Source organism: Pezoporus flaviventris, unplaced genomic scaffold (assembly GCF_033815535.1).
Source record: "Pezoporus flaviventris isolate CSIRO_AGI_PZ_B2104156 unplaced genomic scaffold, CSIRO_AGI_Pfla_v1 ptg000059l, whole genome shotgun sequence".
Taxonomy (NCBI): Eukaryota; Metazoa; Chordata; class Aves; order Psittaciformes; family Psittacidae; genus Pezoporus; species Pezoporus flaviventris.
The window spans coordinates 1,952,840-1,965,711 of NW_026892607.1; the positions used below are offsets into that span (position 1 = coordinate 1,952,840).

The 12,872-nt window shown below is 45.8% G+C and overlaps 1 protein-coding gene across 6 annotated transcripts in view; it reads left to right on the plus strand.

Annotated features, from left to right (window-relative positions):
- The window catches only part of PDE4B (phosphodiesterase 4B), a 222,865-nt gene that overhangs the window by 207,320 nt on the left and 2,673 nt on the right, over positions 1-12,872 (plus strand). For 5 of the 6 annotated variants that reach the window (XM_061469704.1, XM_061469705.1, XM_061469706.1 and 2 more), the window contains 8 exons: positions 1,981-2,074; positions 5,778-5,956; positions 6,535-6,633; positions 6,772-6,936; positions 7,356-7,455; positions 8,147-8,301; positions 8,398-8,520; positions 9,710-9,892. In XM_061469704.1, the coding sequence (XP_061325688.1) occupies positions 1,981-2,074; positions 5,778-5,956; positions 6,535-6,633; positions 6,772-6,936; positions 7,356-7,455; positions 8,147-8,301; positions 8,398-8,520; positions 9,710-9,892 (1,098 nt within the window). Of the gene's footprint in view, positions 1-568; positions 1,233-1,980; positions 2,075-5,777; positions 5,957-6,534; positions 6,634-6,771; positions 6,937-7,355; positions 7,456-8,146; positions 8,302-8,397; positions 8,521-9,709; positions 9,893-12,872 lie in introns of those variants that run through there. The other variant, XM_061469708.1, reaches the window with a different exon arrangement.

The window sequence follows — 12,872 nt, forward strand, 5'->3', positions numbered from 1 at the left end:
TCAGCTGCTGCAGCAGGGACAAGGGGATGCGATGCAGCACCAGCTCCCCCATCCCTGCATGTCCTGCAGCACGTGAGGAAGCCCCGTGATGCCGTTCCAGGCGAGGCTGATAACGTTTAATGGAGAAAGGAAATGATTTAAACCACAGATTGCACTCTTATTTTAGGAATGCTGGCTGCTGTCATGCAGTGTATTGCAGCCAACAATCACCAAGGACGTCCTAAAGCAGCGAGTGCTGCGCATCAGCGGCGATTCCTCACTGTGATCTCTATCACATACGCAGTGCAATGGGCTTTGCTTTTGATCTGATGCTAAAAGGGACAGCTACAACTTCCTAATGAAGTCATTGCATGTCAGTCTCAAGTAAAAAACTCAGAAAGGATTGAACCTTGACATCAGGGTTGTGAATATATACTTGTAAGGAAGGATTTATGAAGCGTACAGTGGCATTACAGATTTAAAGTTGGTATTAGTTTATCACTGAAAAATAATTCTGTGTCATGAAGGTGCACTTTGTTACATTGCTGCATTTTGCCCTTCACCACGTAGGGGAGAAATCTCTGTCATCTCACTGAGAAAGTGAAAACGATGCTTTTCAAAACCCCTATGAGAATCCTTGCTTTGGAAATCCTCAGCCTCTGTAACGAAGAGGATTAAACCAAAGCAGAAACGGAGAAGAGCTACTGCCTACTTTTGACTTATTTAAATATGCACGGAGCTTCCTCCATTTTAATCTCCCTCATCCAAAGATGGCTGTGTGACTAGAGCTGGCAGCCCCTCGGAAACCAGCATCATTTTCGTGTCAGAGAGAGCAGCTGGGCAAGGCTGAGGTGGAGTGGGGACCCCCTTCAGCCAATTAAGCAACCAGGAGCATTCGTAATCCCTAAGTGCTTCCAGCTGAATGCGTTTGGATCGGTTCTCCTTCCTCCGTGCAGCTCCTGATTTCATTCTTCTCTCCTGCGAGCAAATACACCCACGTTCAGCCCTCTGCAAAGATGCTCTGCCGGGCTCGGCTGTGTCTGGGATTAGCAGCCGCCGGGTTCGGGGGGATCTCCGGCTCTGATGGATGCTGCCTTCTGTGATTGACCGGGGCAGGGGGTGTCCGTGTGTGCCCGAGGAGCATTCCCATCCGACCGGCGGCTTCTCCGTGAGGATTTGGGGACGGTGCTGAGGAGTTTTCCAAAATGCCTGAAGCCAACTATTTATTGTCTGTGTCTTGGGGTTATATTAAGGTGGGTTTAAATCCTCGAGGCTTGTAAGTGACTGGGGTTTGTGCTGTATTGCTTGGATGGAACCTCTATAAGGAAAACATGCTTTTAAATGGTTATTTGTGTGTACTGCAGGGCAGGAGATGTACGTACGTTTGTACTGTGCATGCAGCTGACATGTATGTAATTTTCCCCCCCTTTGGGAATTCAGTGGTGCAGGATAACATGATGCAGCAATGAAAAGATGTGATTGTAAAACTGGGAGGATCGCAGCATGTATCTCTGAGGGAATCAATGCTTGGATCCTGCATTTTACTGCAATGACCCAAGCAGATGTTCAGATTTATGGCATGTTTCCCCTCTGCTATGCTCTTCTATGCAGTTGTCTTTTACTTGCATAATACAAAATGGAGCAAACTTAGGAAACGGAGAACAAAAGAAGGTTATAGGATGTGGGATTTAAAACCAGTGCAAGAATCTGATCGTTCAGAGAGATTACCTGAAACGTTATCTGCTCATTTCTTGCAGTAAAAACTAGTATGTTTGTGTGGAGGAAATGAATTTTGCAGTTTAGTGTACTGAAAGGAAATCTCTCATCATGATGCTGCTGAGCAGTATCTAAATGAAACCATATGCAGCTATCTCCATTCCAAATACCTCCAGGATTTTGTTTTTAACATCTCATTTGTGAACTCGCTTCTGATAAAGCTGTGTTAATTGGGAAAAGCATCCAGAAAAAAACCATCTTTTGTCTGTGCTCTTTCCCTCCCAGTTCAAGAGGATGCTGAACCGGGAGCTGACACACCTTTCCGAGATGAGCCGCTCCGGTAACCAGGTGTCCGAGTACATTTCCAACACTTTCCTAGGTAAGGAATCACATCCCAAGCTTTCGGGTGACTCAAAGCTCATGATGAATGGAAGCCTCACAGCCACCAGTCAGCACTTGTGCCCAGTTTGCCTTCAGGGCAGAGCATTAGTTTTGCTTTTTCACTTTCAAAATGGATCAAGGGAGGGGAATAATACAGGGTTTGGATAAGTCTATCCACGGGGGAATGCCTTCTCCAAATGAAAAGAGGTTTCTGCTCAGATTGTATTAAGCTGCTGGTAGCTGTCTTGTGCAGGATTTGGTTTTGTCTTGACCTTAAGTAAAGGACAAAGTCACACAAGCCCAACTGCATCCTCTCATCCTTGCAACTGCTGCCTCATGCAGCTGCATCTTCCCCCTTCAGAGACAGGGGTCAGAGAAGCAGGTTCAGCCCTGCCATTTTATCTTCTATGTTACTCTGTGTGTATTTGCTCATTTTGCACTGGAAGTCAGAATAAAGAGTAGGAACAGTATTTTGAATGTCATTAGATTTGTTGGATCTCGTAGGACTAACTGACAGGAGTGAATGCATTTGGTTTACAAAACAGATTTTTATAAACCCCTGAATCTTCTGTGTTCTCCAGCAGCTTTAGAATTTGTGACCATTTGTATATAAAATGAAGCTTTGCACTGCACCTAAAGGAGCTGCAGGAAACGTGGAGAGGGGCTTGGGCCAAGGGCCTATAGGGACAGGCCAAGGGGAATGGCTTTAACCTGCCAGAGGGGAGACTGAGCTGAGCTCTTAGGCAGAAGCTCTTCCCTGTGAGGGTGCTGAGGCGCTGGCACAGGGTGCCCAGAGAAGCTGTGGCTGCCCCATCCCTGGCAGTGTTCAAGGCCAGGTTGGACACAGGGGCTTGGAGCAAGCTGCTCTAGTGGAAGGGGTCCCTGCCCGTGGCAGGGGTTGGAGCTGGATGAGCTTTAAGGTCCCTTCAACCCAAACCAGGCTGGGATTCTATACTGCTGAGTCCAACAGCTTCAAGTGCTGAGTGTATGGGATGCTGGAGCTCGTGGGGACTCGTGCCCTGCGGTTAAGATGTCTCAGAATGCATTCACTGTATGACACACAATTATTCCCATTAAGGGATTTTAAAGTGATTTCAGTAGCCAGTTGGAACTGGAACTACTGCGTGCATTTAGGACACATCACTAATAATCCATGTAAGTCTGGAGCTGCTTTGTGGGAATCCATTTGCCCAGTCTTTAGCTTCATTGTGACATCCAGAACATGACTTAATGCAGGGAGTAGAAGCAAGGCTGCCTTGCTGCTTCAGCTGAAGAGCCTGGGGCATACACAGCATGCTGGGGAGCGTGACCACCGTTGCATTTTGAGACAGCTCTTGCCAATAGGCATATATCTATGGGACAGAGAGATACCCAGTGTGGCTTGAGACTGTGGACCTAATATAAAACCCATAAACCACACCTCCAGTGAACTTAGAGGAGTCTCTATTGCACCAGGGACTAATTAGCTGAAGCCACTGTTGGTGCTAATGGGGCTCTATTATTCCCTGCACTCGGGCTGGGTCAGGTAACTGCATTTCCCTTTGCAGGTCTTGACAATGGGTCTTATTCATCCCTATTCTGCTTCTTCTCACATAGTCTTGTAACGGTGACGTCCTCCCTGGTTTGTGACAGTTTGAGAGCCACTCAGCCTCTTTGGGCTGTGTTGCCAAGTGGCGCAGGCTCACCAGATTGGGGCAGATTGCAGCTTAATTGCGCATATTAAAGAGAAATGAGTAAAGCTTTTAAAAGGATCTTCAAGCTTTTTTTAGGAAGTCATGCTGTCACACCTTTATAAATAACTTTTTTCTGCCTTTTGATTGAAAATGTAATGCCCAAAATAACAGGAGTCTACGACTGGGGAAGCTGAGCAAGCAATCAGAAAGACACAAGTGAATAGGATTTATCTATTAATTTATCTTCAACCAGTACTTAGAGGGGCTAACATAGATATTAAACCCTCCACTTTCATTCAGTGTCTAGACTTCATTAAACGAGCTAAGAAAGGCACCAAGAGCCAAGGCACCAGAGGGGCCAGCCCTGCTGTCAGTTTGGTCAGTGAGAGCAAGGGCTCCAGCTTTAAATCCCTGCGAAGGACAAAGATGAACACTGGTGGTGTTCATAGAATAGAACCCTGGAATGGTTTGTGTTGGAAGGGAGCTTAAAGCTCCTCCAGCTCCAACCCCTGCCACGGGCAGGGACCCCTTCCACTAGAGCAGCTTGCTCCAAGCCCCTGTGTCCAACCTGGCCTTGAACACTGCCAGGGATGGGGCAGCCACAGCTTCTCTGGGCACCCTGTGCCAGCGCCTCAGCACCCTCACAGGGAAGAGCTTCTGCCTAAGAGCTCAGCTCAGTCTCCCCTCGGGCAGGTTAAAGCCATTCCCCTTGGCCTGGCCCTACAGGCCATTTTTCATTGGCCACACCACATGAATGAGGAAGATCACAATGGCCTTTCAGCACCTGCCCTTTCCTGAGGGGTAAAGGGTGTTGCTGCTGCCACCACCACCATGGGGACTTGGTTTAACAAACTGGACCTTTCTGTTCAAGAGTGTCCATTTTACACTGCCCTGGTGTTAGTCATTGCTAAAGAGATTATATAGAGGAAAGTCCTTCTGTTGTTCAGCAGAAAGACACAAGGGAAACACCCACTGATGTCAGCTCACTGTGGCTGTGAATAATGGCTTCCCTCTTAATTGCAGTGTTGCAGACACACTGGTAGTTCTTACTTGAGAGGTTTTTAATTAAGCCAAGGCAAAGGTAACTAATGCCTCGATGTTTAGTCCTCCAGAGGTCCTCAGAGATGCAAAGGTGCGAACAGATTATAGCATCCTCTCCTAAGAGTTCATGGTTAGCCTGAAAGTAATGAGCCGCTCTATCTCCATTCTAATGCAGCAGATAAATCAGTGGGAAAGGCAGTCAGTAGCATATGTGGATAGATTTATCTGTTCAACCCATCTCCACAGCCAAGTCTGTGCCCTCCTAGATAGATGCCTACTTAATGTGCATTAATATTGTCATTGTCTCTGAGCCTGACAACAGAAATATGGCCTATACTTGTTATTGTTATACATGTTATACATATATATACATTTTATATATAATATATTCATCTATATATGTTATACATGTTATAGATACTCTATACATAAGTAAAGGGCAAGCCTTTAATAAATCAGTGACACCAATTTGTTACTGGGTTGGTGTTTTAAGAGCAGGGGATATGGAGATGAGTTTGGCCCTAATAAGTAACAACAAAAGGGATATGAAAATACAATCTGATATCTATTCTTCATCCTAATCTGTTGAGGAAAAATGTGTTATTTTGAATATACATTTTATTTTCCTGAAAATAGGAAAGAAAAATTGATTGAGCTCTATCCATAAGCAGAGCCTGGTGCCCTTCAGACATGGAGAGCTGTGTCCTGGACATGTGCCGTGTCCCCAAGTGATGCAGCTTGACAATGGCTGTGCTGAAGGCAGCCCAGCAGGGCTCAGTGGGAAGGGTCAGGCTTGCCAAGGGCAAACAGAGGTTATGTGACTGTTTTGCTTTGCTTTTGGTTCAGTTCAGTCCCCAAAATAGAGAAGGCCCCAGCAGAAACATGTGGGCTTGAACTTAGTCAGCAGAGCTAAGGGTTCGTTTTGCGGGGTGTGATGGTGCTCACACTGCAAACAGCGTTGACTCATTCCACCTTTCTTGGTTACAGACAAGCAGAATGATGTGGAGATTCCTTCTCCCACCCAGAAAGACAGAGAGAAGAAGAAAAAACAGCAGCTCATGACACAGATCAGTGGAGTGAAAAAATTAATGCATAGTTCAAGCTTAAATAACACCAGCATCTCAAGATTTGGTGTGAAGACAGAAAAGGAAGACCATCTGGCCAAGGTATGACAGTTCTGTGGGAACTGGGAGTTATCTGGAAGCTGGGGATGGACTGGCTGGCTGGACCGTATCCCCTCGTAAAACTGGAATTGGCATCCCTGAAGTGATGTGGCCATTACAAATACTGTAATTAATGGCTCCAGGCCCTAACAACATATTCTGTGTTAGTAAATTCCTTGGAAATATCCCTAAAATAATAATAAAAATATGATGGAAGCTGAGGAGAGCAGTTATCAGACATAGGAAACTATAACAACACCATGTCCGCCATGTCCAGCAGTCTGGCTGTGGGGCCTTTGTCAGGGCATTTCTTCTTTCAGCCTGGAAATTCACATCACACATAATTCCCCTGCCACACAAATGGCATTTCTTTGCACAAGTGCTTTGGCATCAGCCCTTTCCAGTTCCTCTGTCTTGGTGTGCTTTAAGTCCATGTGTTCATCACTCACCTAATTCCCACAATGAGCATTGAATTTGCATCTCTTTAAACATTTGGAAAATGCTAAAGATGCAGAGCAAGTGCTAAAGGCAGGATTGCCTTGGAAAAGATTGTAACCATTCTCTTTTTGTCCTTTCCAAAGGAACTGGAGGATCTGAATAAGTGGGGTCTCAACATCTTCAATGTGGCCAGGTATTCCCACAACCGGCCGCTCACCTGCATTATGTACGCGATATTTCAGGTGGGTGGTTTTCTGATCAAATCTGCTGCTCTTTTACAACACTCTTTGAGCTCCTAATCGCTTCCTGTCTTGTTGCCTTCTACTGTATGAGACCCTCATCTGATACCTGCATCTATCCTTGTACCATTTATTACACAGGAGCGAGATCTACTGAAAACATTCAAGATCTCATCAGACACTTTCGTGACGTACATGATGACACTAGAAGACCACTACCACTCTGATGTGGCTTACCACAACAGCCTCCACGCTGCTGACGTTGCCCAGTCCACACACGTTCTGCTCTCTACCCCAGCACTGGATGTGAGTTTCCCAGTTTGAGCTCAGTGCTTTGTGTTGGGCAGCTGTTTGTCGGCTTTAAAGGTGGGATGGAGGCTTACAAGCACTGCATTGCCTATGTGAATAGAGAAGGGAAAACTCAAGCTGAGTCAGTGGCCAGTAGCACCGAGACTTGCAAGAGGCTGTGTGCTCTCTGCTCTTCTGAGGGCTCAGTTTACTGCCAGGGAAATCACCAGTGAGAAATTTCAGCAGCAGCTTTACCTGTAATCTCTGTTTCACCTGAAAAGGGCACATGCTGCTTTGTCGACCTTTCTTCTGCCTAAATGTCTTGCCCTCAGAAAACTCATTTAAAAAGCACAAGTTCTTTCTCTACATCAGCCTCCCAAACTGCTGAGAGATAAAACACGAGGACTTCTCTGATAAATTCCTTTTCTCTTTCCTAGGCTGTCTTCACTGATTTGGAAATCCTCGCTGCAATCTTTGCAGCTGCAATTCATGATGTGGATCACCCCGGGGTCTCCAATCAATTTCTCATTAACACAAGTGAGTTTTGTTTCAGATACAGTCATAACTTCATCCTCAAACTTGGAATCTAATGGAACTGCATTTTCCCTAACAGTGGGGTCACCCATTACGACTTTCTCAAACTATTGTGCAGTAAACTACTCAGACATTATGAAATAAGCAGTAATTACAATGAAATTCCTAACAAAAGAAGCTATTGTAGAACAATTTGCAAAGTGCCCTTGAAGCTTATGAGTATTACTACTTGCTAATGCATAATAATTCTTCCAGGCCTGAGTGCAAATTTTATTGTTAATAAAAGAGAAATAACGCTATTGCTATTGACAACAATGAGGCAAAATATTGTGGTTCACATTGTGCTCTGCAACAGCCTAAGCATGTATCTTGATTCCAAGAGATGGGTATTGTTCTTTTATGGAAAGTGTGTTCGTAGGATTCATGCTCTCTGTTGTCAGTGATTCTGAAGCCTGTAACTAAGTCAACCAAGTATTATTTTGTTCATTAGAACTGAGCAAAGGGCTGTTTATGTTATATCCGTATGTGCTCAGATTGGAAAACTGCACGCTGTTGGCCCACATGAGGCCAAAGAAGAAAACTGTTCCCAATTTATCGCATAGAAATCAACATTTCATTACTCAGGACAAGGGTTTGCTGTCTGAAATCACACCTTTCACGGGCAGGACTCACATATTTGTGTTGCTTTTGCTAGATTCTGAGCTCGCCCTGATGTACAACGATGAATCTGTCTTGGAAAACCACCATCTTGCCGTGGGTTTCAAACTGCTTCAAGAGGAGCACTGTGACATCTTCCAGAACCTGACCAAGAAGCAGCGTCAGACACTCAGGAAGATGGTCATTGACATGGTATGAGCTATGCACACATTGCTCCTCTTCTTAAACAAAAGAGTGGCTGCTTTCTATGGTTGCCTGTACTGAGATCCTGTTTTCACTTCTGCAAAGGTGTTGGCCACGGATATGTCCAAGCATATGAGTCTGTTAGCTGATCTGAAGACTATGGTGGAAACCAAGAAAGTGACCAGTTCAGGGGTCCTCCTCCTGGACAACTACACAGACAGAATACAGGTGGGTCAGCCGGGGTTCCTGGATTTTATGTGTTTTGTTGGATTAGATCTTAGGCAGAAGCTCTTCCCTGTGAGGATGCTGAGGCGCTGGCACAGGGTGCCCAGAGAAGCTGTGGCTGCCCCATCCCTGGCAGTGTTCAAGGCCAGGTTGGACACAGGGGCTTGGAGCAAGCTGCTCTAGTGGAAGGGGTCCCTGCCTGTGGCAGGGGTTGGAGCTGGAGGAGCTTTAGGGTCCTTTCCAATCCAAACCATTCCTTGATTCTATGAAACCATGCTCCGGTTTTTACTGGGGCTTTTAAATATAGAAGCTACTGACCTAATTTTTCTTCTGTTGTGCACCACAAAGAGGCACAAGATAGTCCCATGTTTTTTAGATAAATGGGGTTATGTTTGAGCGCTTACAGCATGGAGCTGCAAACATGCATGTTCTTCTGAAGCTGATCAGCCTTACAAGGCTGAGTTTTTGAGGGCTCCTGAATTTCCTTGCTGCTTATTCCCATTTGTTTCTCCTGTCAAAAAGATTGCCGTAGCATTGTGAACTTAATTTGTAACCCCTTATCTAAAGCAGCTCTCACAGTGAGCTGAAGTTAGTGTCCCTGTGTCATCTAATCCTTTATTTGCAGAAATAACGAAGCAGTTATTAAAACTGGAGCAGGGTTTCATAGTTAGTGGGACAAGATATACCCTGCTCTTCTCTCCGCTTTTGATGGACAACTTAAGAGCAGGGAAACCTCTCCTTACATTTATTTAAGACTGCTGATGTTCAAACGGGTCACTCCATTGCTGTCCAGGTCCTTGCAGCCACGGTTTTTGTGTGTGTGTGTGTGTGTGGAAGGGATATTACTCATTTAATGAAGCAGGAGCATTTAACCACCTGAGAGCATGGAAATAAAGTCAGAATGGTGGGAAGCACCTGCATTCAAAACCAAACCCATATGATGTAATTCACATGGCTACAACTACACCCTGTGTAAGATGCCTGAAAAACATAGGGCATATTTCACTCCTGAAGTGGGCCATAGCAGTCAGTCTCATATATGGAGCTGTTGGGATGTTAATACTTTTGGAGGCTGTTGCATAATCAAAGAGCCTTGTGGTTGAATGTTCTGAACTAAGCAAGCAGATACAGCTTGAAACCATCCTCTTTTTTCCATTTGATTTTATGACTTTTCTGATTAATGTAATTGCAGGTTCTCCGAAATATGGTACATTGTGCAGACTTGAGTAATCCCACAAAGTCTCTGGAGCTGTACCGGCAATGGACGGACAGGATCATGGAGGAGTTCTTCCAGCAGGGAGACAAAGAGCGAGAGAGAGGGATGGAAATCAGCCCAATGTGCGACAAACACACAGCGTCAGTGGAAAAATCCCAGGTAATTGGCTGGGAGCTGCCTGTCTGTACTGCCCAGGCTTGTGTTTCTAAAGCACAGACCAAATTCATCTGCTTTCTCTAGCACAATCAGGCAAAGAGCCAGCTGTTCAGAGGGTTGGTTCTGATTGACCCTGACATCCAGCTGTGCCTGAAGCCCATCTAGACCCACAAGGCTGTTCAGGCTCCTTTATCTACCCCCTTGGCATCAAATCATTTCCAGTGCCTCTTCATCTTGCGCTGTTTGTGTCCCAGTTTCCAGAGCGAGTTGGTTTCCTTTTGTTCCCCAGGCTGAAAAAAGTGCAGTTCTGATCTCCCCCTCCTTCTGCCTTCAAAGCCCCCAGCCTCCTTAATTAGCACCTCCTAAACCTACTGCCATTGCATCTCATGTTAGGCATTCATAGCAATGCCAGCTGCATTGAACCATAGGGTTAGGAGCTTCTCCCACCCCCAAGATCAGCTTGAGGACACTGAAAAGGTGTTTATTCAGCCTTGTGCAGAACAGTTGTGCACTGCACAATCTGTCCAGTTAAGTTCGAGGTTGATGGAGCTGCTGTGTGCTAGGTATATCAAAGAAATATATATCAAAGAAATACCTGTTTCTGTCAATATAAACCTCAAAAGGAGCTGGATACGTCTCTTTTTCTGAGATGAACCGGCTCATCCCTCGTTCTGATTCATAGATTAAATGGTTTCAAGGTCAGCTTTTGTCCTGACCCGTGTAGCACAGGCCATAAAATTTCACCCGGTTAGTCTGTAATGAAGCTGGTAATTTGATGTTTGCCTCAACATCTTCCAACCTTTACATAATGGTGTCTTGGTTGTTGTTTCTAAATGACTCCGGCAAGTCATCGTCCAGGGTTTTCAGCTTGAATAAGTAACAAAATTGATGATAATTGTTTCCAAATGTCCTCTTGGGCTAAGCCAAGTGGTTTCAAAATTATTCACTCAACCACATGGTGATTTTGTTGGAAAAATCTGTCTTATTTGTTAACCTAATGAGAAATGAATCCTTCAGCAAGGCTTGGCCGGAAAAGGCCCATGTGCTCCTCATGTGAGCCCCAGTTAATTTCTTGCTTCACATGTGCACTTCATAGAGGTTCAAAATGGCATTTTTGCCATGCAAGAGAGAACAGGAGTTGCACAAAATGGCTACTGTTGAAATCCCAGCTAGTGGCAGAGGGGAAAGGGAGGTGGCATGTCTGTTCTGGGGTGAAATAAGGAATTGGTTAGAATATAGTATGCAAGTATTGCAAAGCTCTAGATCAGAGAATCATAGAATGGGTTGGGTTGGAAAGGACCTTAAGATCATCCAGTTCCAACCCCCTGCCATGGGCAGGGACACCTCACACTAGAGCAGCTTGCTCCAAGCCCCTGTGTCCAACCTGGCCTTGAACACTGCCAGGGATGGGGCATTTACAACTTCTTTGGGTAGCCCATTCCAGCACCTCTCCACCCTCATAGTAAAGAACTTCTTACTTGGTCCTAACCTGAACTTCCTGTGTTTAACGCTGAACCCACCACCCCTTGTCCTATCACTACAGTCTTTTATGAAGAGTTCCTCTCCAGCATCCTTGTAGACCCCTTCAGACACTGGAAGCTGCCCTGAGGTCTCCACGCAGCTTCTCTTCTCTAGGCTGAACAGCCCCAACTTTCTCAACCTGCCTTCATATATTACCTCTTCACATCAAAATCTTTAAGATCAGTGCTCAGCCAGTTGGCCAGCTATTCCATGATTAGGGATGTTTGTTTGAGGAAACAGTGGCCTGGTTCCAAAGGGACTGGTCTCTCACCATGGGTGCTGGGTAGCCCTGCAGCGTTTTGGGTGGTGGTGAAGCCATCAGCTAAGCATAGAGAAGGGTTTTCTTTCTTCACTTTAAAAGTGCTCTGGAACATGTGCTGCAGGAAATTTTCATCACCTTTTTGTTTAAGCTGCCTCCCCAGTACGTTACAATTGAATGTTAATGGTTCTATTGACATCCTGTTGTGTCTGAAGGAGGCATGTGCGATTTCCAAAGCAAACATCTGCACGTTGAGCCTGGCCCCTCTGAGAGCCATTTTCCTGCTGCACAGAAATGTTGTCCAGCAGAGCAAGAAGTGACACATTCTGCCAAGACGGAAGAATTTCAATCCTCTTTATGGCCATTGAGTTTTCTCCATCCTGGACGTACGTCCTCTTACTCAGACAATTGAAAAGTGATTTAGCTCAGAGCTTACGCTCCAGCCAGCGGAAGGGCTGACGGGCTCGGCCACAGCCCTCATCGTTTCCACCTCTGGATGTCATTCCATGGGACTCAGGCAGCAGTGCTCTGTGCTCCTTCATGCAGGAGGAGCACTTCTGACCTGCTTTCAGCACTCGTTCCAAACCGAAGTGAAGGGAAAGGAAACCTCTACCAGCTCCACAGAGAACCACGGTGGCTGCCTTGGCAAAGTAGAGCAGAAGTGTTGAAGTGTTTAAAGATGCAGGGCATGAAGCAGCTCAGAATAGGTACAAACCACACACTGTTGTAAAATGCACTGAAAGGTCAACCTTTAGTCCCTAAAAGCAGTGACATTCGGTGGCTCGCCTTGGGAGCACTGGTGTTTTCACAGCTGCCAGCCACATCCATACACATCTGGGGTAATGGCAGCGTTGCCATAAATACACCAGCCTTGTCCACAGCCACCAGGGGATCCTGTTGGAGACATGGAAACTTTCTTGATGCTTAGGGTAGAGGCAATAACCATCTAAACTGCCCCTCTGCATTAACAGCTGGTGAGAGGCACCCCTCAGTGGCATGGTCTGTCTTCAAAGTGATGGCTTGCCCTGACTTTCCCAGAGCAGGGGTTGAGCCCCTGGTCAGGAGCAGACATCTCCAGGGATATTTAGAATCATGCAGGCAGCCAGGGATGGGATTGGCAGCTCCATCACTGAGTTTCCCAGTGGCTCCTGCCTTTAAACTTTCATCCAGGATTTGATTTTGGACAAGACATTGACCTGACCC